The following is a 27,317-nucleotide window of genomic DNA, read 5'->3' on the forward strand; positions in this document are numbered from 1 at the left end:
AACAGTATTATTCGTTATTTGCACAACAGCGACTGGGGACATCGATTGCGCCTAGGTGCTGCAATCTGATGAACAACTGAACCGCTGAACACGGCGGGTTGCATCGCTCCAGGCGTAATACATTTAATTATTCGTAGCTCTATAATAAGTCATCTCTTTTATTAGTTTATAATAAACAACTAGATTACACTATTAAAAGTAACTTGTTCATTTAGGGATACATTTTTTAAACAGTAATAATCTGCACTTTGTAATTTGGCAGTAGCCTGGTGTAAGGTCGGAAGAGAAAAAAATATACCTTTTCCTCCACTAGATTATTCTTTATTCGAGCTTTAACATTCCAGTTCCTACAACACCTCAGGTTCAACTCTCCAAACGCATGATGAGTTATGCACAATCGTAAGAATGAATTGTACACACAAATGTGAAGATGTAATCATCGGTTCCCTGAACAACAATCCTTACAATTCCCGCTAAATTGTCCGCGTAATTACGCATGTAAATCAACTGCTGATAGATAAAATTTTTCCAGTAAATTGTTAATGACACGCATTAGCGTTACCACTTGGAACTTGGGCTGCACAGTCATTCTGCACAATTCAAACAAAACAAAATAAACATGTTTAATAAAGTAGGTACATTAAAAATTTACAATCTTCCCGAGAAGAAACTTGTTTTTGACTCTACCAGATGTTAGAGCTATCTAAGTGAATAATAGCGGTTCTGGTTACGACTAATAAACGGTCGTTCTTTCATAACTCCTTATTTTTCTATTGTTGTGGAAATTCTAACTGATTTCCCCAACAATAAGCATTAGATGGCACAAAGACGTTCGAAGTGTTTGTAATAAATGGAACAATTGATGTCTTCATTTTTTTCTTTTTGTAAAAATAAAAATTAATACTATCTACTATTCTATAAATAGGAAAAGATAATATGAAGAGGATACGCGTGCTAACCAGGATATTACAAAACATCAGTGTACAATGGTGCAGTCATTGTGATTTATGAGCGCGGTTAGAAAAATTTCAAATGCACTGCTGATCCCTGACAAAAACTCGATGTTGCTATCCGAATCATTAACGTTGTTGTAGCCTAGCATTTGAGTACCTGCACCGGTTACGTTCACCGGTGCTGTCTTACCTTTTGTTTCAAAGTCAGGAGCACAAACGTCATTGGCCGCAGTCGCGTTTCGCGATAGACATTCTAGAGAGGAGAATCGCGGGGATACACAGAGCGATGGCAGTCATGCACGTACGCTAGGACTACACAGTGGTTATTATGTAGCCGATATGCCTTGAAGGCAATTAATACTATTGTTATGATTCAGTCGGATACGTCATGTGTATTCCTCGGCGATGCGACGCCAGCCTTCGGTCAGTGTTCTGCCGTGGAGACCGCTGGCAACTCGCTTCGGTTCCGGGCACTATGGAGCAGCTTTAGACTGCTTTTAGAGCAACCAGACAATTTCCCAAAAGATGTACCGCTTCTCAGCAAGATTCATTTCGGTTTAGTGCGGTTCGTGTTACAGTATGCAAGAAAACGCGCTACAAAACGCAAGTGGATCAACTAATTGGTGATATCTGTTTGAATTACTTTTTAATTAAAGACTTGCAGTACTCGCTTGTTCCAGAACTGTTCTAGTGCTTCTAAATAGCATCCTGAGAAAAGAGACGCTCCGCAACGCAGTTCATATCAACATAACGTTGTTCCTGTTACAAATGAAAGGGTAATATTTCAGTTGTGTTTTAAATAATAATCACCATGTTACAATGATGAGGTAGTAAGAATATAGCGACAAGGATTTAAGCGTATAATAATCGCACCTGTGTGATTGTGTGAACGTGCAATGGCAGTGACTCAATCCGTTGGGAATGAAACAATGATAACATTGAACATTCGTGAAAATAGTGCCACGATTCTTTGACTCCCCGTACCGCAGAAGGAAGCGTCAATAATATAGGAGGAGAATCTGGTAGCTAGCTTCGGTATTCTAAGGAGCATACAAGTTTAAATGAGTAGGAGACGTTAAACACTGCAATATGTCGAATGATAATGGCATTGAAAAAGATCTGGCCAAACGAAACAGCGTTCCCAATCACGATGAAAGGCATGGTAGGAGCAGCACCATCTCAACATGTAGGAGCAACGAAGAGATAGCGGGCAAAGCGGACAAATGTACTCAAATTGATTTTATTCAATTATCCCATGGTGCCCACAGAAGTAGACCTACTTCTTTATCCTATTTGCCCAAGCATGCTCAAATCAACGACGCTAACTATTCTCATTACAACTCCAAGAGTACCTTGTACACTTCTCAGAGCGAATTAGTCCTGTCGCCGAGGAGTAGAAACAATCGCTACGTGGCCTTGGACATGAGGTCAATGGGCAGTCTTCCATACTCAAATCTCCATTCGAACAGTCACATCCCCAACAATGTGCCATATGCATGTTGCTGTACGTGTGCAGGATCCCAGGTACAACCAACACCTCAACAAGAGGATCATGATGGTCCTGAAGGCCTCTCGTGGAGAAGACTCCACATGAGTCGCGCTAAATTGAAAGCAACTGCAACAACATCAGAATTGTTAAGCGGATTCGCAATGGTGAGTATCTGCTTCCTTCTGAATGCATCCAAAGAGAAAACTCCACCATGAATAAATGTGTTCCTAATAATATCCTCTCTATTGATGAAACGCTCGACACCGTCATTTACATCACCGTAGCAAACCAATTAATTGTTCTGCCGATCAACGTTCAAATTAATTCGCAGTAGCACACCGATGTCACTCTAACTCTGAGAATATTTTCTGCACGCTGTTTTTCGCTAGTGCATCGCAGGATAATTGCAAATATGAAATTATCTTCACTTCCTTTTAATCAATTGTATTTTATAAACTTGTATTATATACCTGAAGGTATGCCAACAAGTTTTCACATCATTTTTAGAGAGGAGACAGCGTGTCTTTGCAGGGTTCGTGTACATTCCTGTCAGTCTATGATGTAACTATAAAATACCGATGGTTAATCGAGTCGCGACAAGTATCCACGCGAATATTCATGATGGTACATGTTTGAAACAGTCACAGTCGCGAATTCTTCGCAGAGTAAAATTTTCCAAGAAATCTATGTTTGTATAATCAGAAAATCCGCCGGGGATTACACAACGTTTCCTGAAAATCATTAAACAGACGCGAACGACAATTCTGTGTAATCTTCAGCCTCATCTACGATTATGTAAGACAAATACTACTTTCTTTAACAATATATCATGCGCGGGCATTATATGGTAATTCATTCTATACATTGTAAAATATGACGAATTCATATTATATCTGCAAAGCATATACGTTTAAAGCATGCAACTTGTTGAATCGATTACCCATGTACCTAACGTGCAAAAATATGATTCATTGTATTGGTGTTCTTTTTTCTGACTTTCAGGTGGCTATGGTAGAACTGCAAATAAACGATCCAAACGCGGTACCGGAGTGGCTGTTTGTAATGTTCGCTGTTTGCACAACCGTCCTAGTATCAGTGCACATCTTTGCTTTAATGATAAGCACATATTTGTTACCGAATATTGAGGCCATCAGTAAGCTTCAGGTATCTCGATTGGTAACGGAATCACCGCACGAAAGAATGCGCGGTTTCATTGAATTAGCGTGGGCATTTTCCACAGTGCTGGGCCTATTTCTATTTTTGGTCGAGGTAGCTATACTCTGCTGGGTAAAATTCTGGGATTACTCTTTTATAGCTGCAGCTGCCAGCACTATTATAGTGATCCCGGTCCTCATAGTCTTCATAGCTTTTGCTGTACACTTTTATCACTCGTTGGTGGTGTACAAATGTGAATCCTCGGTGACTGATATGAACGAACTGGAAAGTATTAAACGGAATTTAGATAACGTAACGATCGGACAGAGTAGCGTTTGATTTACAGAGTTTTTAGTATCTGTTATAAAAGAATTCCCATCTTTCGTTGCCTACGATTGCTAATTAGGTATATTGACATCTCCTGAAACACGCAGCAGACTGTAACACCGTTCGTTTCTGGCCGGTTAAACTAATCGCTGAAAATTAAATATTGTACTTAAAGTATACATACGTAACAGAAAAAGAACACATTATATTTATTCAATAACTTTACTTTTTTTTTAAACACGACCACGCGAAAATGATCGTGTTTTATTATATATAAAAATGTACATAGCTGTACACATGCAAGTCAAGAATTGCAACAGTACAAGCAAAGTGCTCTTAGTGTTATTAGCTATTTTATATTTAGCATTTTAATTATGTTCTATTTACGACTTAATTCCCGATTTTTCTTTAAATGTTTCCCCCGATTGCTTCGCTTTTTATCGTACGAATCATCGTATCGCTAAATATATGTATATATGTATACATTTATATATGTGTATATATGTATACATACATATATACATATACACATATTTTTGTCACTTAGTTTGTGGGAAAACTGAAGGACAGTCGAGTGATCGGTTTCATTTTATGTACATGCTTTTGTTCCAGAACTTGTTATCCTAGTCAAATAAATTATTCTTTTTTCTCAGACTTGAAGACTCTCTTGTTAATCAAAATGTGGCTCACACTACTTAATCTAGAACAGAGAAAGAGAGAGAAAGAGAGAGAAATAGAGAGCGAGAGCGAGAGAGAGAGAGAGAGAGAGAGAGAGAGAAAATATTTATAATAATTTGATCCACCTTTCATTTTCGCCATAAACTAAGTCATAATCTTACAATCAATATTTTCTACAGTTATTACGCTTTAAATTCTGTTTGTACAAAAAAAGAAGAGAAAAATGATACGAATCAAAAAGAAGAATTGTAATTAAAGCAAGAGCATAATACAATCGTTTCTTCTAAAGGAATAATAATGTTTCACAAGACCCTCCTGTAACAACGAAACCACTTGGAAAAAAATATCTTATATTGCACAACACCTCTAATCGTACCAACGAAAACGCTCGACTTAATTTAAATGTACAAAAATTGATTTGTCGTGTTTTCTTATACAATCAATTGAACGGTTGATTACAGGATTGGCGCGTTACTGACAATACAAAATTAATGTATAGGGTTTTCTCAATAGTATGTACAATGGAAGGAGAAAATGAAAGTTAAAACGTACATCACAGTAGAATGAACCCTGTATTGTAACGTACGTTGATTTGTTCGAAAGTAAGAGGCCTTACAGCGAACGATTAAACTGAGTCTTAAACATTCCGACATATTTATGAAAACGCATTTCGTTTCACCCACACGTCGAGGATGACCAAGTCTTTTTTGTTCTTTTTTTACTTCTTCGTAACGGAAGTAGTTAAAATATACTTTATCACTTGTGTCCTTATATTATAAAGTGAAATAGGTATTCTGTTCTTTTTTTTACTCATAAAAATGTCTTCTACAGGGCACGTAATGAATAAGAGCAAACTGCTTGTGCTATGGACAGGTAAGCGAATAAAGGGAAGAGTTACAGTTTTATACAAAAACTAATTAAACCGTATCAAAAAGAGTATTTTGTTCGTTATGAAGTATGAATAGTTTATTATAAATAGTTTGAATTGCATTAACGTAAGTAAAAAAATATCTGTGTGTATAAATAAACCTTTGAGATGGTTCTAAATAATTAGTTTTTGTATAATACTTTCGAGCATAGACTGCTGAATATCAAATAAAAAATCAACCACTTAAGACGAACAAATTACAAAATATTTTCGTTAATAAAACAGACGTGATATCTGTTCTTCCGTATTACGAATGAATTATCATTTTCTAAGTCAATATACAAGTGTACAAGTAAGTTTACTTTTAATTGATACTGTGTTCACCCAATCATTAACCGTCTTCAATATCGCTATATCATTCTTCATAAACAATAATATATGCTAACATTCTAACAAATGTTCTTATTTATAAAATATATTCTGAGGCAAATACAGAATTTTTGTTTTTATAACTTTTAGACTGGTGATTCGATAAAGTACGGCGCCAAAAAATAATTAAATCATCTCTGACTCTAATTCCAATATACTATTGCAAATTATAGGAATCTCGCGTATGCAATTAGTATTTACTTGCATGTTACTTGCATATTTCACATTGCATAATACTATGTATCATACATTATATTATATCAATCTACGCTACCGTAAAGCGATACATGTGAAAGTTACAAACGAAAGGAATTGATTGTGTTTCTTTCAAAGACCTTGCAATAAATTGGCTTTTCGTATAACATTATTTTCAGTCTTGTTTTTAAATAAACATACAAAGTCTTTTTGAACTGCCTATCCATAGCAAGAGCCTAGTTAAAAAACTCTATTTTGCGATAACACCTCTTTTCCTTATCACGAGATAGTTCTTGAAAATCAAGACAGTAAATATTTATGCAATTCAATGTTCATTATCTTCTCTTTTACGATCGAAGTTACTACAGCTTCCACTTTCATCCTTTCTAAGACTGTATTATCAGTTATCTCGGTCACGCCATGCTGTGTTAGCATGACATTTGGCAAGTGAGACGCCTTGCTGTTTAATCCTAATAACAAACTGTAAATTTTAATCCTTAAATTTATAAAAACGAAAAATTTATATACAAGTTCGCACTGAACGATGTTTTGTTCGATACTAGCTCCAAGTAAAAGAAAGTCACAACCTACACACATACATTCACTAGATTTTCATGGAAATCTCCGAATAATTATGAAATTACTCTATTCGTAGCTACATGTGACATACAATTATCCTGATATCCATCGAATAATAAATTAAAAAGAAACTTTCTGCGCAGAGTATCACACACATTTATAATGGAGTTAAGAGTAAAATCATTAATATGTAGAATATGTAATTAGTTCAATGCAAGAGAAAAAAATGCTCATTATTGTGAACTAAAATATGACATTTTCTTTTTAAAATGGAATCCAACAATATGTATTCATACCAGTGTTGGTATGCCAAATACAAGTTTAGAAAACTATTTTGTTTTTCAATTTAATATTGCATCTAATATTGCATTTTCGATCGGAAAAAGATAGCAGAATGATTAAAATATGCCAACCCTTGAAATACATTGCAAATCACTAGTATTGTTCTTTAAATGTTAGACAGCAATTTTCATTGCATCCTTGAAAGATGTGTACTGCGCATAAAAATGAATTACTTACATTAAATGACATTGATAAAAATAAGGGCGTGATGATAAATGACAACAGGATTGATACAAATAGTTTCCTTTCCGTAATGTGTAATATACACAAACCCATGACTCTTGTCAAACTTCCATATGCTTAGAAGGTTGTTGAGATATGAACGGTTCGCTCCACATCCGACGTAAGTCACCCTGAAACGTTGCATTATATGGTTTTCCCGTGCGTGTACACATAATCAAAGTAAGGACTATAAATTCAGAATACCTTCAGGTATGCCATCGTGAGCAGTGGCAACAAGGTAAAGGGCACAAGGTACAATAAGGCAGGCTGCGCAGCTTTAAACACCTCGGAGCTTACAGTAGCAGTAAGTAATCCCAGAAAATAACCAATCAGGGAACAATGAAAGTAACTAATGCGGTTTATGTGACGTGGGGGTGGAACACCCGTTTCACAACCGCCTGGCAATAGTTGCGTCTTTTTGTATGCATCGTATCGCAAAACGAAACAAAGCAGGAGACCCGGCATCACAACATCGCCAAGACCTAGCATAGAAAAATGTCCTGCTTGATGCATTGATGGAAAGACTAATTTTCCAGGTAGAGGAAGTTTTGGTGCTTCTCTTGCTACACCACCTAAGTGCAACCTTCTAGCCACAAGATTCACTGGATTATCTGCCGATCTAGTTGCTACCTATTAGAAAAAGGGTACTAGTAGTCAGTACTAACGATTACAGGATTCTTATACTATTATCATCGGGGTATTCCAGTCCAGAAGTTTCAAAACACATCCTAAACTATAATAGAACGCATTCAAGACTAGAACAACCCCTGAATCTTATCTTAAAACTCACCTTAACCATTACGTTTGTGCTGAATATGTAGGATGAAAAGAAAACCCAAAATACATCATAAATCAGCAGGCCCGTTAGCAGTATAGTAGATACCTTTAGACTAGGTAACCGAAAGAACGCAATGAATGCAACGCAAAGTCCCATACCCATTGCATCCATAAGTAGCCAATGTCCAGTAAAAACCCAGATGCATACTATACTCACACTCAAAGAAAATGAAAGTAGTTCTGCACCTGTAAACCTTCCACAGACACCAAAGGAAATTTTATTACCATCTGAACACGGTCTAATAATGTATTGACACATAGGCAGTAAAAGAAATGCCAATGCAACTGTAGCTACAACTGTAAACAAAAAATGAAGTCAGTACTGTTTTCTCTATTGGTTTTTTTTTACCATTGATCTTTAATGAAACTTACTAGCTGTACAGATGGTTACTAGCATCTGCATGCTATCGAAAAAGAAGAACATGATGAGCAGAGAAATGGAAGCACCAAGAGGTAGACAAAGAGCGTGCATTGTGTTTAAGGTTTGAACTCTTCCATTAGCACCATCTGCATTCGCTGTGCTACAATTGCTGAGTATTCCAGTCAATAAATTATTACGTTCCTTTTCTTTTTCTCTTTCTCTAGCTTCCTGTTCCATGTTAAGAGATCGGAAACTGCCATAGACTATCAATAAAATTGATATCAGGAAGGTAGATATTCTAGATGAGTCCATTATGGTATAAGCCCTACAAATCATATTTAGATTTTAATATGCTCACAGTACACATATCCCTGTAAACTTCTGAATATAAACTGACCACTGATAATCAACTTGATACGTGGCCATGTTTAAAAATGCCTGGTCAAAGCACGAAATGCTGTGCTAGGACACCTTCAGACATTTAAAAGTCGTATTCGAAAGTGCTTCCTGATCGCACTAACCTATATCAGAGATCATCTGTAATCGCTATAGAAACAATAAAGTATCGTTAGTATATTTTTAGGCTGAGAATAGAAGACAACAAATAAACCATACCTGTAATGCTGTACATTCAACATTGTCAAGAATAAAATTAGGCCTTGCGGAACTTCAGTCACCCCCTTAACAGAATAGAATACACCAATTACATGGCTAACACAGAGCAATAGTACAAAAAAAAATGAGCTTACTATTAACAGAATTACATGGAACAAGGAAGTCTGAAACCAGCAGCACTACTTCAGACACAGTAATCTATTTGTTGGAAAGCATTGGCTAATTAACCCATTGACGCCTGGTGCCTCGTTTCGATGACACTTTCGTTTGAATTTCTCGTGGTGCTTATAAATAATGCGATAGAAGTAGCAAAGCATACGGGAAGCAGTTTACGGCGAATAATTCAGGCGTTAATGGATTAACGTGGCAGTCGTCGCATTGTAGTTGAACACGCCCGAAATATTCACAAAGGTATTCGGTAGATGGTTCCGAATTATTGAGACATTACAAACGGAAGACACTGGAAGACACTTTCGTGCGGCCACTTTCAAACTTTCGCTGGAATCGTTCGTGATCAAACGGAACGCGATTCAAGCGCAACAACAGTGTTCAACTACGTTCGCCTACAACATATTACATGTACTGTTAACGGTACGACTGCCGTAACCCCGTTCTCGTGTATTAGAACTGTCGCAGATGAACCGACGGATCTTCGACGGAATCGGGGATCATTTGTATAATATAGACGTTCACCATTTTGGTAAACATACGGGTCACGTGACCACCGCTGGCCCCAAGAGGTTGCTACTCCCTTACCCCAGATTGTCCTGATATTTTGGTGATCCACGCAGTCTCACCTGGGTGGTCAGAAGTCTGGGTTCTTCGCAACTTCTCTCATCACCTCATGTACCTAAACACCGTTCACGTGAATCGAGATCAATTCGCGAAGATGCACTAAGTCATACACGCAAAAGAGATGTATATTACCGCGCGATCGGTCAAATACCACGGTCAACTATACACAGGTCAACTGCTGGTTGACAGGCGCAGACCTGCGTCAAGCTCCTCTACTGGGTGTTCGAAACGCATTAGCTGAAACAAATTACACGCGTGCGTTTCGTCCAGCTAGCGTTACAATAGATGCGTGTTGCATTTGTCTTCTTGCACGTACTGGAGAAAATTTTATTAGATTGTTACGATAGTTATTTCGCTTGAAAAATTCACGACTTCCTTCCATTGGCTCGGAAAAGAAGAACAAGTTCCTCAGGAAGATATAGCTTAATTCATGAGGCATTTGAAACTCTATTTCGTTATATAACATTTATACATATTCGGTTTATTTATATTTTCTTGCTAGAACAATCCTGTTACAACAGGTTTTCAAGCTATGCCAATAATACTATTTTTGCTGCTTACAATATAATTTTCTCAAAGAAAATTCACATGGTAAAAGATAGTAAAATTCATTATGTACTTCTTTTTTCAACTTCGATGAAAAAAATGAGATTATATTCCTATTTTATCTACAGAATAAAAGATTCCAATGTTACCGATCTAGATTTATGAATCATTAGTTGCCAATTGCGCCACGCTACTTTCTGCGCGCGCGCGCAGGTGAAACATTTATAAATGTGTGAAATTGAGGAATCTGTTCTTCATTCTTCTACAACCCGTTGATTGCCGTTGATCGGCAGATGTCTTCTGATAAGTTTTCTTACGCATAGTATGAATCAAATGATTAGATTAAACCTTTTATTAAAAGATCTTCGAAGTATCTGGTATTAGTTAAGAAAATTAGATGTGCATACCATAATTAAATGTAGAAAATTGGAATAAAAGACTAATGCGTCAACGTAATGTGCTTCGGTATCACGATTTCTACGTGTGGACCATTTGTGCCTTTTTACAATTATAATTGAGGGACAAGAACAGGATCGGTAACGTGGTTGTTGTCCCCGATATTATCGATAAGACGTTACATGTCCTCTAAATCTTATCGAAATGACGAATATGCATTAAGTTATGTTAATGAAATAGCTAACACACGTAGCCAATCTCAAGAATCATGTTTCCGGGCTTCGAATACGTATATTACGAGCACGCGAGCTGACTACACAACTATTAATACATCGAAAATTCGTAACATATCCTTTGTACAGCAGAATAAAGAGACACTCGACGCCGTTTGTACCGTTGTGCGATCTGCTCAGATAAATTAAGAGCTTGGTTCGGTTCGAAGATAATGGTCAGTATCAAGCATCTAATCGAAGAGTGTGCTGAGTGCTTTTCCTTCATGACATCTCTCTCGAGCGGAACGATTCGTCTGAGCAGATCGTGCGCATTCCTCGCCAAATGACAGAACGAACGTATTTTCGTTGGCGTGTTCGTTTCAAAAAGTACGTAATTATTTTTCTAATTCTCTTGCAAAACAGTTAGCGCGTACATGTTGCAATTAATTAATAATATCGAATCTATCGTGCGTTTCGCGTTTGTCATTGTGTATTTCGGTCGTAACACGTGCATATAACTAGCCTTTTCTATCGAATCAATGGGGAAAAATGTCAAAAATGACAGCAACCTTGTACGATTTTCTTCGTTCTCGCGAAAACCAAAATTTATTAATCAACTTAAACTATCGATCAGCCTAACTAACAGAAAATTCAATACATACCGTCATCGTAGAAAAATTCGTTAGAATTTGAATCCATAATTTTTGGTATAACGATTTTATGTCATCGCAACTATCGATTATTGTTCTCTTTATCTTTATATTTGCCTTTGATCGTCACGCGAAATAAGTGGAAACAAGATAGATGAACAAAAACATCGAGAAATCTGCAAAATCATAGATTACCTGTAATCAAATATCCGTATACGAGTGTGTACAGAAATGAAAATATTATACAAGATGATATATCAGTATAGAATATTTGGACGGTATTCCAAATAAAATCGAAAATATTTTCAATTCTTTATAACATTTACAAGATCATGCTATATAAAGTTTCAAAGCAACATATACATAATTTACTGTAAATAATTGGGCAACAATTTTATTGAAACGAACCAACAGTCGGAACGATGAGATTGTAAATGAGCTTGTTAATCGGTACTAAACGAACGGCTTGTAATTTTTTCCAAAATAACGAGGTAACAAAAATTGATCTATTTAGCCATTTTCGACAAGCGCATTTGTGTCATCAGTTGTCGCGAAGCTAGCAAACATTGATGATTTTTTTTACCTATTCGTTTGAAAACTGCCTCCACTTAAATGGAAATTCCTCTTTAAAGAGTTCAATTGTATGTTTTCGATGAATTTTTTTTCATAGAGAATTGCTGTGTATCGCATAATTCACGACACCCAGTATAGGTGACTCGGTAATAAAGGTTAGGGCGCCGTCACCGTGGAACGTGGCGAGTTATCACGCTGTGCAAAAGAAGAATCCATAGTTTCCTACAGCATATTGTGTCCTCGAGCACAGGCTACCGTGTTTGTGGTATCAACGTTGGTGTTACATATTACAATCCGACGAACAGTGTGCATAAGTAGAATTTCGATCTAAGAGCAAGCAAGTTCGTGGGCCAGTGGAATATCAAAATGGTGGCCGTGCATTACGGGTGATGTGTGCGCAGATATTGGAGTGTATTGTAATTTCAGGCGAAACGCGTGTGATCACGCAACGTATTGTAAAATGGGGGACCAGAAGGCTCAGCACGGCACACAGGAGATGAGAGGCTGGCTCTTTAAATGGACTAATTATTTGAAAGGTTACCAGCGAAGATGGTTCGTCCTGACAAATGGCCTACTGTCGTATTACAGGTAGTTTCCTCTACGTGTCAGTATGTCTTATTTTAATTACCTCATTGTTCGCCGCGTGCAAGTTCGCGGCTAAACACTGATGCGACTGATACTAATTATGTTTTACCATTATTTCTCAAACGGTTTCTACACCGTTTTCATTACACTGGTTTTTTTGACATGACCAACAATAACAATCATTGTCAGACAATTCTTTGATCACAATATAAAACTGTTCCCCTGCTTAAATGGTCAGGTTACAATTATTACGGGCTAAATGCATAAACTTTTTGGTGAACTACACCTTTAAGTAGAACTTTATATTGAATTATAACTGCAGAAATAGTGGTGGTTATACATGTGTATATAACCTGCATTGTCCATCTGTTAAGTGGATATACGTATAGCAACCTCCAGCCTTAACTGCAGTTTTAAATATAGTTAAGGCAGAGAAAGTAGACTTGTTTATAGACTTCTTAGTCAGTAATTAAAGCAAATCTAACATATTTTAGAATATACTTCTATAAAGAACAGTTTTATATCATATAATAGAAATAACTATGAAATTATAGTTATTACACTGTGGATTTTATGGTATACTAGAAATTAAAAAAGAATCTAGGTGATGAGTAAAGTCAATAATAGGTCGATCAAAATTTATGTTTGTAGCGGTATTCATAGTCTAATCATTCATGACTCCAGTGGTTTATATTGTACAACAAATAAGGTACCATACTAAATGTTCAAAGGTACAAAGTTGCATGCGCATAAGTAGTCAGCGCAGGATCAATCACAGATATTATTATCGATATGGTTTATCCAAGTATTCTTAGTCAAGTCTGATCATTAGACTTGCGGAATTTTATGTTGAATGATAATTTAGCTCGTTTATAAACGCGGTCATTGAAATTTATTTGTGAAAACTGTATACCAAATGTGATCGAATGTTTTATTTTATTACGGCTTTGAGTGTAAATGCACAAAATCCGCAGTCTATTAATCACAGTATTGTTTGAGAATTACATTTAAGTAACCAATTTAAATTGCGAACAATTCAGCACGTACGTATCGTAGAACGCGAAATACGATAATTCTGGATCATTTATACCTTAAAATATCGAGTTAAATCGTCTGGACACACACAAATCATTCATCATGGACCACATATTTTTTGCATATAGTACTTACGTTCGTCGCACGCATCAGAGAAGATTTATTGCATATTTGTCTTTTATACTTTTCGAACACGACGCGGGGTCTTGCTTTGATTACGCAGAGCCAGACTGCGCAGGTTTATGCAATTTCGAAGTGATCAAAACCATTCTTCTCGTGCGACTAATTTCAAGAAATCTGAAACAAAGTTAGGCGATGTCGTTGAACTTTTCATATTGCATTACTATGCGTAAAGTTTCGCAGTCTATTCCAAAGTTTGCTTTGTTTCTTTTTCGCCACGAAACAGCCATAAATATTTCGTTTCTCGTAACGAACGTCCAAAGTTACCGACCATAGGTAAAAACGATGCCCCCTCTCTGGCGATCATCACGTTACGCACATCCGAGGAAATTCCGTTCCGTTTACATTATATTTAGAATAACCGCGCTCCCTTACACAATATACAATCGCCGTTGATCTTTCTGTTGACTTTCCGCTTGGCACAGTTTTATGATTTGAGTTTGCAATGCTTTTTCAATATTGCGATCGAAACAGAACAGACCGAAAAAAGGTATATACAGAAAAGAAGATTGAACGCCTTCTCAATTCTTGATATTATATTTTCACACAACTTCAATTAAAAATATCAAACGCTTCCAGCACAAAATTGCGTATCGTTGACGCACATACACGGTGATATTGCACCGTTTTATACTTATAAAAGATTAAAGGAGAGATAAATGTACGAGGTGTTCTTCCAGCAATGAACATCAAAAGAGCAGGTAGAATCTTTCATTTTTCGGTTGCAGCACAGTTGCTGCGGCACTCTGTAGAGCGCGCTGAAGCAACAATCGAATAAGATCGAGAATAATATTGTACATTTGATTATGACATTAGGAGAACTCGTCTAGGATTAAATGTGTAAGAGTGAACGAACGAGAGAGAGAGAGAAAGAGAGAGAGAGAGAGAGAGAGAGAGAGAGAAACTTTTGATACTTTGAAAGAAATATCGTTTTACTTCAGTGTTACAACATGTGAACGGGGACTATTTGTTTTATGGACTGTTTAGGGCTGAACCAACAGGGGGGCCAAAGATATCAACACGACGCAAGCGGAAGGCTGGCAGAGCCTCCGAGTAAGTAAAATTAAATCGAAGAAAAGCTGAAATATTCTGACTCTTCTTTGAATCGAACTCGTTAATCAAGCAGACAAAGACGATGTTGGAGTTGCCTACCGTTTTACATTTACCTATACATATACATATTAGCGCCATCTTAATAATACGGTATACCGTTAGCGTTCCTAATTATTTGTTAATTACCCCCCCCCCCTTCACCTTCTTCGACATTTTATTATTTCAAAATGAGCCCCCTTCCAGCCTTTCCATCAAACTTTTAATCTCATATACTTTATAATTAAGAATTTGTTAAGCGCGCGTGCAATGAGAAGGAAGGGATATAACTAAGATTGTACATTTTTGTGGTTCTGTGGTCTACGTCTATACCAGCGCGCAAATCTGAAGGTCTTCTGGACGTAGAACTTTTACTGACCCGTTGGATACGATCCAAGATATAATTGCAATATGCATAGGCAGTTCGTCGATATCGATATTTCTGTTGCTGCTTTACTAAGAATGAAACGACATGTCTGTTCTATCGCCGGTCGTTTCAGGCTTGAACCTATTAACCAACAACGAATTAACTCGCCTTTCTTTACACGGGCAGTAGAGTCGCCGTATTAGACCTTCGTTGATACGCACGACACAATTGTCGCACGATAATTCAATTCGTTACCAATTTATGTTGTGATAATCTGTTGTAAATGAACCTTCGTTCCCGTCCGGCCGCGTTCTCGCGACGCACGCACCGATATTTTTGTCGATCGATTAACAATTAAGTAAACAAGATCAAAGCTTTACGTCTGTTATTATGTTTCGCATTCGTAACTCCATGTCTCGCAAAAACGTTAGAACTACCGATGTACGAGATCACCAAAATTAATTAACTTATACTAGTATATAGAAATTTTTCAATACTTTATAATTACATCTACACCGGTGGTTCCAGTGTTAAAAAGTTTTGCAAAAAACCATATGATTTTGTTGAGCTTCGCTCTAATTGTACACACGTGCACACGTACACACATTTGGTCATTAATGGAAATCCGATAAGGAACGGTCGAGGATCGTTTGAATCGTAATTTTTCTAGCCGAAAAATTGTTATTATTTTTATAATATGCAATAATAATAATAATTTCTGAACGCATCGTTTCAGAATGATCGGCTGAACCGCTCGACCTTGAACCGACACACTGCTCCCCTCTCTCTAAATTATCGGGCAAATCTCACCTCATCGCCCTTTCACCCCTTTATCTGAGATTTCTTTTCCATCAGGTTATATTTTGGTTGTTTCTGATAATTTTGCATAAAGAACTGGTGGCGTGTCGAACAATAATGGTAATGGAACTGCTTAAAAACAGTACATATAACTGATTCTGCTAATATTGGCATTCTTGTTTCCTGCGTTCTAATATACATGCATACATATACATACATTCATTATATTGTTAGTGTCTAACGTAAACTGTCGCCAACTTATTTTGTGGTTATTCGGTGCTCTAGATGCAGACGAATTATGGGTGCATACTCTGCGGGTATTTACGATTCGTTTATTACCGTACCCGCAATTCACGTACACCCTCTACGGTTGTTACGGTGAAAGTATTCTTCGTTCGCTGATTCTATCAAATCTTCGGTAAATTGGGATCGCAGCCATAATATTGTCCGTTCAATTTAACGTTCGGTTTAAATCTGTTCGTGCAATGTAAATTGGAATACTTCCACCAAATATGAAGATAGAGTAACCATTAGGCGTATAAGACTAGAGCACCTAAAATAGCGTCCTACTATTTAAAAAACCATTTGACGCTAAGATGCGTCATCCGTCGAGAAGGCGTTAAGTTGAACAGCCAATGGAGCGTATTTCCTTGTAGCAAAATGTATGTGACGCATAGTTTTCCAACGCCAAATTTTAGATATTGGTTATTTTAAAACTCGAACGTTACACAGAAATTTTCCGAAGGAAGGCGTTGGGAAACTATGGTGTGACGAAACGAGTGATCGTACTAATTGCTCTCTTTCATTTGTAACACACATGTGTGTTTCTTATGACGAATCGGAAGCATTTCCTCTGGCTTGGATAAACCTTCGGTTTGTTGATGCAGAGCAAGCAAGCATTTTTTACCTATTGCAAACTCACGTCTGTCTTTCTCTGTGTCATACGGTTTCCCATCGGTCGAAGGATCTGTCCACGGAACTGTTCGCGTTTCCTTTTCTCTGTTTAGAAGTCCGGCCGAGATGTCGCACACGTGCCGCGGCACAATATCTTTGCACGGGGCCTTAATACACACCGTAGACGCTTGTACGTTCGTTGTGAGCAATGGCGGCACGCAAACCTTCCATATCAAGGCGTCAACAGAGGTGGAACGTCAACAGTGGGTCACGGCCCTTGAGTTGGCGAAGGCCAAGGCCATCCAGGCGATGGAATCCGGTCTGTATGAGAAAATAATTCTTTCTTCCATTCCTATTCATTGATGCTAATCACCCATGTCGTTTGTTGAGGTCACTGGGTGTCCGCAAGTACAACTGAGTTCCAGAACCCCCTGATAAAGTCAACTGCAATGCTAAAGGAACACTTGAAAACATCAATAAATAATCCCAGCCGTGAAAGTCTGAAATTTTTAATATGGCTAATCACAAGGTGCTAGTGCTAGGAAACAGGAATCCGTGTACGTTTCAGCCAGTTTAGTTAGAGCAAAAATTCAGTAAGAAGGTTTCTTGGACAGGAAACTTACAACTCTATTATAAAACAAAACACCTTTAACATATGAATTTTTCATAGAGTAGTTCATGTTCAGGGTGGTAACATTCTTGTTTTATTCATAGCAAAATATCTTAATAGAAGAATTATATGTAGTCAGAGGATAATTCAATTTGATAAAGTTGATCTTGCTGATCTATCTATTACTGATCTAAAGTTGGTCCAGGAATGATTCTTTCTCTTTGTATGCACCATTAGGTGCAAATTCTCAACAAGACTTGGTTATATTCAATAATGAACCTATTAACCCTCTGCAGACTCTGTAGTATGGCATTAAAGGCAATTGTCTCTGGGAAGACATATACTAAGTAGGGATGACAGACTTTTTCATGTACTGATCCCTGATTGATGACTTAAGCACAGGCAATAAAAGAAATACTCTGTAAATTATTCTCAATTGGAAATTAGTATTCGCTACTATAATTTATCATTGCTGTGATACCACTTACATACCTATATATGTATTTCAAAAAGTGTGTTAACTGCAACAGCTTTAGCAAAAACACACGGCGGAGTTACGTCAGCATCCTTCAGGAAACAAAGATCACTATATCCAATTCGCGTTTCTCCCATTACTGCAGTAGTGATCTCAACTTCATAGGAGACTTGTCTTCACAACAATGAAGTAAAATACCGTGTGACACTCTATTGTTTCATAAGACTTCAGTAACTGATAAGATAAACGGAAACCGAGATAGCAGGAAAGGGAATGTAGATTGCCGTGAATACTATTACGCTTATGGTTATCTTTTTCTGCCCATGTGTAATACATTAAGCAATATTTTTTCCTTATATCGCTCGAGTTTTGCTGTGAATATTTTAATTTATTTATGTGACTCAAAGACGTCCAAGTTCGATCGATCGCACGTTATCAATTTCGACCTATGAGTCGTGACTCAAAACAAATATAGTTTTTGTTGAAATGCATTCAGTCATATTTAGGATGACTTTCATTGTTTAAGTTGCAGTATACAATTCCTTGTAGTGATGCAAGGAATGATAGATCTTTCTTCAATCTCAAGAGATTCCTATTTTAACTAGCATGTAACACATCGATATTCTTGACAAGACGCAATGGTATACGAGATTTTTAGATAGCAATATTATGTAGATTGTGATTTGTTTCAGAAGAAGAGGAGGAGGAATTCCAGGACAACGATAGTCAAAAGCCAGAAAACGTGTCTGTGATAAAGGACCTGTCCCAACGATTAGAGGAGTTACAATCCTGTTACGATTTGATTAACAAGAGAGGCACGATGCTTCAACGGTCCTTGAATGACCTCGAAGCGATTGAACCTCCGTCACCGGAATTGTCAGCGAAAATAAAGACAGTCAACGAACGAGCCGCGCTGTTTCGTATTGCAGCCAATGCTATGGTTAATGTAAGTTGAAAGACTCTCGTTAACATTGATATACAGATACACATGTTTGCAGTTTGTTTCTAAACCTTTGATGTGTAAAGATGGTCATGGTGCAGCCTAGCAATCCTACTAATTTGCTATAATAGCATAGCAATCGTAATAAATACTATTTCCATGTTCAAACAATTGTATGGTGATAAAAGAGCTTAATTTAATCGAATTTGTCTGGGTTTTTACAAGCAGAAAATTAAGTAGCATGCTCCATTCACAAGTAAATACCATACGCATGACATGACATAATTAGTTGTTTATTATCTGGTTTAACAAATAACATTCCAGTGTTTACTAATCTCTCATGGATTAATAGTGATGGTGTAACAATCGCGTGGAAAATAGGATAAATTGTGATTTCAGAGTAGCAATGAGTATTTGCAACTAGCACAGCAGCAGGAGCCCAAATGGAAGAAAATGCTGCAGCACGAACGTGATCAGAAGGTGCGGATAGAGAAAATGGTCGAACAACTGGCTAGGCAGCACTCCCACTTGGAAGAAGCTGCACAGCATGCGATACCGTCGGCGGTTCCAGCAGGGGGGCACAGATCTTCGCGTAATTAAATTTCTATTCTTTAATCTTTGGGCACGGCCAGTAATACTGTAGCTATAATCTGTTTTTTTAGAAGGGAACACCTGAGATTCAAACACAGTTATAAAGGTTCATTTATACTCACCGATGAGCCGAGCACGATCCGAGCTGATTGATAGTGTTTTATTATTATTTCTCACATGCAAACGCACGTCAGTATAACGAAATTCAACACTATCAATCCGCTCGGCTCGTGCTCGGCTCGTCGGTGAGTATAAATGAAACTTAATACGTGTCCAGTCTATTCCTACGGTCTACGTACAATATGCCTGAAGTAGGGTGGATAGTTATTATAACTGTGATGAATCTCGAATGTCTCTTATCTCTTTTCTGATAAAACAAACTATAGTATACAGATGTAAGATAACAAGATTGATATGTGTGCTAATGCCAGAGAAAATCATACACGGTTGCTTGCCCATTATCCACACTGTGCTGAGCTTTCACCCTAAGTGCAACGTTCACGGTACCATGTTGATTATGCCATTTATTGTTGGTTTTGTATTTAGTGATCGAGAAAATGTATGCAAAGCATATTGTCACGTACGTATATGTCTGCTGTCAGTTGATTTGCCATGTTCCTGGGTAACGGGTTGCTGTATTCAATACACTAGTGCACAGCTAAAAACTAACCGTACACGAGATTTCGTACGCTTTTGTTACGGTTAGTGCTCCTGATTATCCGTTTATCAAAAGAAGATGCTTAAAGATGTGTTTATAAATATTAACAGCTCTCCTGAATAAAGCTAGGACTAACAAACGAAGTAAAAAAATCTTTTATTTTTTGTACTGTTATTCGGAGAAGTTAACATTATTTTTCTCGTGCTAAAATTAGTTATTTTTAGAAGGGTATGTAACTTATTTTCCTATCTTTGTTTACTGTTTAAAATTACATGATGGTAGAATTTTATATTATCTAAATAAGCATGTGACCGCGAAATTGTTAATTCCTCGCTACAGATTGTTACAGTTTTAACCAAACTTATGTCGATTAAATGAAATTTGATGTTCATCTATGTACACATTTGTACACTAACCAAAAGCTTGGTCACGGCATCTGAATTTGAAATTTTCGCGCCCTTTTATAGCATCGCGGCTCTTCTTAAGATGGCAGTTGCGGCGCTTGATTCGACTTAAAACCATGCCACGGCAGAACTCGTAGATTTGTGATCTATGCATGCAAAGTGTGTCCTGTACATAGCATTTTACGGTGACGTCTACAGATTGCTACAGACTCCTTACGTATATATGTATAGATATGTACGTTCACTCTAATACCTTTCTAACCAGCATATATATATATATGTACGCACACGGCTGTGCTTTCGGTTCTCCCAAGCTTGGCGCTTAATCAGGCTCAGATGGCCTTGCAATTCACTGTTTCATCTGCGTTTTTACAACACAATTCTCTTCCGTGACTTCATCCCGCTAAATTCAATGTGATAAATTCTCGGATTGGTTATATCGACATTCTCTCAGATCGTACCCGAGTGAGAGGATCAGTGTGGAGATGTTAAACCGATAGTTATCGGTATCGTACGAACGGAGAAAGAGTTTCTTGTCATCGTCTCGTAAGCGGTCCGTAGCTTCAAACACGTTTTAACAAAGATCCAATCTTGAGATCACCGCGCTTAACCTGATGCGCGATACATTACAGTTGCCTGTTCGAAACGAGAAAGAGAAAAAGAAAGGAAGCGTACGTGTGTGTTCAATGCACCTTCAGTGATTCGTGATTCGCTGTTCGTTACTCCTCCGGTATTACAGGTGTAGACCGTGATTGGGGGTAGTAGATGGTACAATTAAATTGTAGCAGTTGTCATTGCTGAGATTCAATCGGTTTGAGAGGGAAGCCGTTGTGAATGATACAGACAAGGGGGACGGGTCGAGCGATTAGTCTATTCGTACAGCAACTAGTTGAAATATTTTTGATCATATATGTTATACGAGTTCAGAGTGAATACCCAGCCTCGTTTTTGATACATTTCCATATTGGCGCGAAACTTACCTGTTCATTGCGTAACGGTATCGATAGCCCCGCGGCATTTCTTGTGTTTATGTATTTGCGTTTTATCGTTAATCTGAACGGGCGAACTAACTGGTAACACCTGAGGGTTTTCCTTATTTTGGATTCAGAAGTTTCTACAAGGTTGCGATTGAATAACGGTTTCGCTGATCGGCTTTAATTTTATTAACCTTGCACGTTTCTGTATGTGTGCTTATGTACAATAGCCGATTTAATTAAACAGTGGACTGATGGGAACAATGCTTTGCTAACTGTTATAGACACAACGGTCACAACTTCTCCATCCGAGGATGAGGAGGACAATGTAGAATTCTATGATGCTCAAGAATCAGACACGTTTACATTAAGTATTCCAGGAGTTGCAACAAGCAATTCCAGAGATCGAACTGACTCCCAAGGTAGCGATGATGGCTCTAGTTCAGAAGGAGATCAAACACCATTGCCTGTGTCAGAAAATAAAGGTGCAAACTCCTTTCTTATTGTGACCGACTCTACAATAGTACAAACTCCCTCATCCGCTGATAATACAGACAATCTGGACAATGTGAGTGGACGATACCTGTATAATATGTCATTGGACAAAGTACACTTAAAGAAGTCGAGTCAACAGTAAATGGAAGATCAATTTTTCCTATGGATTCCATTTACAGATGACTCATTCTGTGCATCATGATATCATTAGATAAAGAATGCTGACATTTATTGTTTTGCATCAGACAAATTGGCAAACCAACAATGGCAGCAGTGGCAGCTCCGGGGTAACCAGGGCTGGGTCCCAAAAGCAACGGAGGTCTAATGTACCTGAAAAGCCAAATTACCAATTAAACCTATGGAGTATCATGAAAAATTGCATTGGCAAAGATTTATCAAAAATTCCTATGCCTGTCAACTTCTCAGAGCCACTTAGTATGCTTCAGCGGCTGACAGAAGACTATGAATATGCAGATATTTTGGACAGGTACATTTAATGTTGCATTTTGTGATTTTCTTGATAGAAATAAAGATTACATTTACCTCCATTTGTAATAGGGCAGCAGAATGTACAGATAGCTACGAGCAAATGGCTTATGTGGCTGCATTTACTATATCCAGTTATTCCACAACTGCCATTAGAACTGGCAAACCTTTTAATCCATTATTAGGCGAAACGTATGAATGCGATAGAATCGATGATTTAGGATGGAGAGCAATTTCAGAACAGGTATCTCATCATCCTCCTATGTTGGCGCAACATTGCGAAGGCCGAAAATGGCGTTGCTGGCAAGAGTTCACCATGGCGTCCAAATTCCGTGGAAAATACCTTCAAGTAAATTTAATGGTGATACAAACTGTCGTTTGATTAAATGTATTCGATAGAAATAATTTGAACGTCAATGCAGGTAATACCATTGGGAACTGCTCACCTCGAGATGGAAGGGGGTATGCAACATTACACGTGGCGGAAAGTCACGACCACTGTACACAATATTATAGTAGGGAAATTATGGGTTGATCAAAGCGGTGATACAGACATAATCAATCACAAAGAAGGTATCAAGTGCCATTTGAAGTACACACCATACTCGTACTTTTCGCGGGATAGTCAACGTAAGGTGAAGGGAGTAGTTATGAATTCGAATAACGAAGTCAAGTGGGTAGTACAAGGCACATGGGATTCGAAGATAGAAATTGCACCTGTAATTAGTACGTCTGGCACAACAGACAATCCAGTTTATAAAACAGGGCCTTACATACTCGCTTGGAAGAGGCGTATGCCATCGTAAGCATTTGTTGAAATAATAATTTCTGTTGCGCATGTCATCGCAAATTTAATCGATTGGAGTTCATTTTATAGCGAAGACTGCGAAAAGTATTACAACTTCACGGAATTAGCTTGCCAACTGAACGAGCCCGAGGAGGGTATAGCTCCAACAGATTCCCGATTTAGGCCTGATCAGAGGTTGATGGAAATCGGCCAATGGGACGAGGCAAATGCAGAGAAACTTCGATTAGAAGAGAAACAGAGGGCCGTCCGGCGTGCTCGGGAACACGATGCTGAGAAAGCAGCTGCTCAAGGTATGTCATTCAGTATTTATTACAAGAATATACATGATGTCTAGAAATTTTTGTTATTTGAAATATTTATTTCGTGATAGGTGACACGAAAAAACGTATTCTCACACTTGGCAATTATTTCAAACGGCAGAAATTTGTAGACAAGCTATATATGTGCTACCGAACTCGATTGAGAAACGAATACTATTAAAAGATTTTAATTTATGTCAGGTTTACCGTACGAAACGTATGTACCGTTGTGGTTTAAGAAAGAGCAGGATCCTTATACAGACAGTCTGTGCTACGTATACGGTGGCGAGTACTGGGAATGTAAAAGTAAAGGTGACTGGTCACGATGTCCACATATATTTTAGCTTATTATATAATTCTATCAATTAATAATGATGTGACCGCTAATATACAGTATGGAAAATGTTTGGATTTGTTTAAAGTGCGAAATAGTCGATATATTAGAGATCACTTTCCGTGGTGGAGACTATTGCTTTTAAGAAATGCTGACACGACAATGGGGTTGTTAGAGATCATGGTGTAGTTGTAACTTCTTCCAATGAACTGGACAAAACGTCGGCATATTTTGACACATTAAGACGAGTGTTTTGTAGTTTATCATTGCCTCCACATTCTGACCCCTGCTCCACCCCGTTGTTCTACGCGTCCTTCTGTCTATATTGTCACTACATCCCTCTCATTAACACCTACTTTTTCTAAACAACCTGTAGATTGATGCATTGAATCCGTACGGCCCAATTAATGCTTTTGCATACAACTTTTGTATAGACACTGAGAAAATTTTCTGTATTCGCCACTAGGTCGGACACGTAATATACATAAACGATACATTCGCAAAATGATCCAGATACTATTAATAAGCGATAATAAGTTACAAGAGATTTTGTTACTTCGGTTCCAAACTGAAATAGCAATAAGATTGATGATGATTTTTTATAACGAAAGCATCGGTGTGGTGAGTGAAGCCACAATTACAACTGGGAGTTGGAATCATACACGAGAATCCACTTAAGTGCTAACTGCAGTATTCGCGATTTGTTCTAAATGAGTCTAGATATGTAATCGATTTGTTTTTTTTGTTTTTTTTTTTATTAGAAACCGAAGAACTGACTGTAAGTTCTAACGAGATCGATCGTAAATACCGAACTTCAGAAAATATAATGAATTTTCTGACGGAATGGTTCTTGCGCATCTATCGCGGGGAGTACTTACGTAGACTATAAACATGTATTTTCGATGCTCGATGCGATGCCAGTGTTAATTTCAGCGAATTGATAAGCATAGAGAAACAAATTTTCATAGTACCGCTGAGTATGTAAAACCGGAGGAAACGAGGGAAGCAACCATGTTTAGTGTGTCTGAAACGCCTTATTGAATTATTTATGTAAAAGTAGATACAGTAGGCGATGCCTTTTTTACATATTGGTCATTTACACGTGCGGCGGTGCGGCCAGACTATTCACTCGACTGCCACGTCTTAACCTTTGCGAGAAAATAAAAAAGAAAATAATGATTGGATAAGAGGCGGCATTCGTTACACTGATGGCGACAATCTGTAACCGCTTTTTCGAAGAAATGTTCCTGCGGATATGAAGTATTTGTAGCAATGAGGTGCGATTGGTGATTGTAACGTACGACTATGATGAGTACGAAGAAAACAAATACATATATAATACGGTGAATGGATACGCTTCCAAATTTCTGCAATGTTTTCCGTGCAGACGTAGACGCTAAATGTTCCACAAAGATAGGCTGGTAGCCTATGCTAGCCTAATTAACTAATACACTCCGTCGAACTAATGTAATGAAATATATTCGGTATCAATGCAACAAGAGCGCAAAGAAAATTCGAAGTCAACTCCAAGAGCCAACAAATTGTAATAAGTTGTCCCATTCGAAGGATTCTTGTGACATAACCGGACATAAAAAACGCAGGAATACCTTTTTTTCGAATACTATAGTATGTAGACACGCACACATCCATACACAGGTACAGGATACGCGACCGTGCGCGTATTACTTGCGTACGTACGTATATATGTATGTATGTATGTATGTATGTATGTATGTATGTATGTCCATATATGTATATATGATAATAAAAACCATTGTATATCCCTCTTACAAGCACATCGTACAATGGTTCCGTTCATAGTGTTTGTATATTGACAGTTAATTATTCCGGTCCGTAGGAGACTATACTGAACGGAACACCTAGCTTGCAACCAATGTTTATGATGATTGTTACGATTAAGTATTTTGGCTGTATTATAATTTTAATAGTGGATAATAATCGGATATATCTGTATACATATAAATACGAATTAACTATACAAAAAATGAATAATTTAAAAGAGGATAAGTTAAGACGGATAGAAGACGTTTGGATTATATTAGTGCTTGTACATTAGCTATTCGTGTGAAACTATAAAATACGAATGCTTCGCTACAAAAAGAGAGAAAGAGAGAGAGAGAGAGAGAAACGAAAATATCTTTGTAGCATTCACATATTTGCCTTTCGGCATCATCTCCTATGTAACACCCGTTGATCGCACAAATGGTGCAATTATTTATACGATAAATAACCATAGCCTTTGTTCCATCGAATGAATTGTATTGATTTATTGTAACAAATTAAAAATGAACGGTCGTGAACGGGTAACGATCATCGTTGAACATTTTATTGCTACCCACTGATCGATCCATTTCTTGTTATATCGTGTGTTGCTTTACTTTAGTTTTCAAATTGGCCGCGCTGAACGACTTTATGTTATCACAAGCCGAAACTGACGAATCCAATGAGCACCATTAATTCTCATCTAAATCCAGACAAATCTGAACTACTTTATTGCGTTTCAATTTCCGTGGTAAAGTTTTTCTTTCAGTTTTTCGTTGTAATTCTTTGTTCCGGTTAGCCATTGTGCGTCATCGATTTTATGACGTGCGACTAAAATATATTCAAGTATTCGTTATTTATTGCGATCGCCAAGAAACTACGTTGTTCTCGTTCTACAGTTTCAGGTACTTTTACAATAGCAATTGAAGTATTATTGCAGATACATAGATTTGCTCCCTTCGCAATTACAAAGATGTCCATACCGGATAACTTTCGGTTTGTTTTTTATATTTTCCATGTAGTAATAGGTATTCTACAAAATCTGTATACATGAATTTATTCTGCATCGTTGCACCGAAGTTTTATCAGTGCAACAATATCCTTATGCTTGAAATTGAACAATTTCAGAAACAATTTAACATTCAATTTGATCATTAGATAATGTAGTTGCAATGTCCTACAATAATATCAGTACAAATATAGATGAACAAAAACAATGATTTCTATTAAAATTTCATGAGATTTTTAAGGTTACTTCAAGTCGATCGGGATATTATTGTAATGAAGACAT

At 37.4% G+C, this 27,317-nt stretch overlaps 3 protein-coding genes across 14 annotated transcripts; 2 read left to right on the plus strand and 1 right to left on the minus strand.

Annotated features, from left to right (window-relative positions):
- Positions 1 to 892: 892 nt before the first annotated feature.
- LOC117224409 (calcium release-activated calcium channel protein 1) lies at positions 893 to 4,578 on the plus strand. Its single transcript, XM_033477336.2, has 2 exons — positions 893 to 2,606; positions 3,445 to 4,578. The coding sequence occupies exons 1-2, from the start codon at positions 2,043 to 2,045 to the stop codon at positions 3,934 to 3,936; spliced, it is 1,056 nt and encodes a 351-aa protein (XP_033333227.2). The 5' UTR covers positions 893 to 2,042; the 3' UTR covers positions 3,937 to 4,578.
- A 251-nt stretch (positions 4,579 to 4,829) lies between these two features.
- Positions 4,830 to 17,299, minus strand: SppL (signal peptide peptidase-like protein). 9 transcript variants are annotated; one of them, XM_076525989.1, is made up of 9 exons: positions 13,978 to 17,299; positions 11,662 to 11,825; positions 9,848 to 10,082; positions 9,051 to 9,115; positions 8,833 to 8,981; positions 8,447 to 8,760; positions 8,028 to 8,371; positions 7,442 to 7,867; positions 4,830 to 7,368 (listed from the first exon to the last, which is right to left on the minus strand). In XM_076525989.1, exons 5-9 carry the CDS (start codon positions 8,859 to 8,861, stop codon positions 7,300 to 7,302), a joined length of 1,182 nt encoding a protein of 393 aa, XP_076382104.1. In that variant the 5' UTR covers positions 8,862 to 8,981; positions 9,051 to 9,115; positions 9,848 to 10,082; positions 11,662 to 11,825; positions 13,978 to 17,299; the 3' UTR covers positions 4,830 to 7,299. The 9 variants fall into 9 exon arrangements, with proteins under 9 accessions (XP_076382104.1, XP_076382101.1, XP_076382103.1 ...); XM_076525986.1 differs by lacking the exon at positions 13,978 to 17,299 and adding an exon at positions 12,233 to 12,369; XM_076525988.1 differs by lacking the exon at positions 13,978 to 17,299 and adding an exon at positions 12,233 to 12,358 and having other exon boundaries at positions 11,662 to 11,844.
- Osbp (oxysterol binding protein) lies at positions 11,096 to 26,576 on the plus strand. 4 transcript variants are annotated; one of them, XM_033477325.2, is made up of 12 exons: positions 11,096 to 11,386; positions 12,649 to 12,810; positions 15,010 to 15,075; positions 17,284 to 17,489; positions 18,948 to 19,201; positions 19,595 to 19,787; positions 22,107 to 22,390; positions 22,563 to 22,804; positions 22,876 to 23,152; positions 23,226 to 23,605; positions 23,681 to 23,901; positions 23,982 to 24,178. In XM_033477325.2, exons 1-12 carry the CDS (start codon positions 11,343 to 11,345, stop codon positions 24,089 to 24,091), a joined length of 2,439 nt encoding a protein of 812 aa, XP_033333216.1. In that variant the 5' UTR covers positions 11,096 to 11,342; the 3' UTR covers positions 24,092 to 24,178. The 4 variants fall into 4 exon arrangements, with proteins under 4 accessions (XP_033333216.1, XP_033333215.1, XP_033333214.1 ...); XM_033477324.2 differs by having other exon boundaries at positions 11,103 to 11,386; positions 18,951 to 19,201; positions 24,112 to 26,576; XM_033477323.2 differs by having other exon boundaries at positions 11,105 to 11,386; positions 24,112 to 26,576.
- The last annotated feature ends 741 nt before the right edge of the window (positions 26,577 to 27,317 follow it).

Source organism: Megalopta genalis, chromosome 13 (assembly GCF_051020955.1).
Source record: "Megalopta genalis isolate 19385.01 chromosome 13, iyMegGena1_principal, whole genome shotgun sequence".
Taxonomy (NCBI): Eukaryota; Metazoa; Arthropoda; class Insecta; order Hymenoptera; family Halictidae; genus Megalopta; species Megalopta genalis.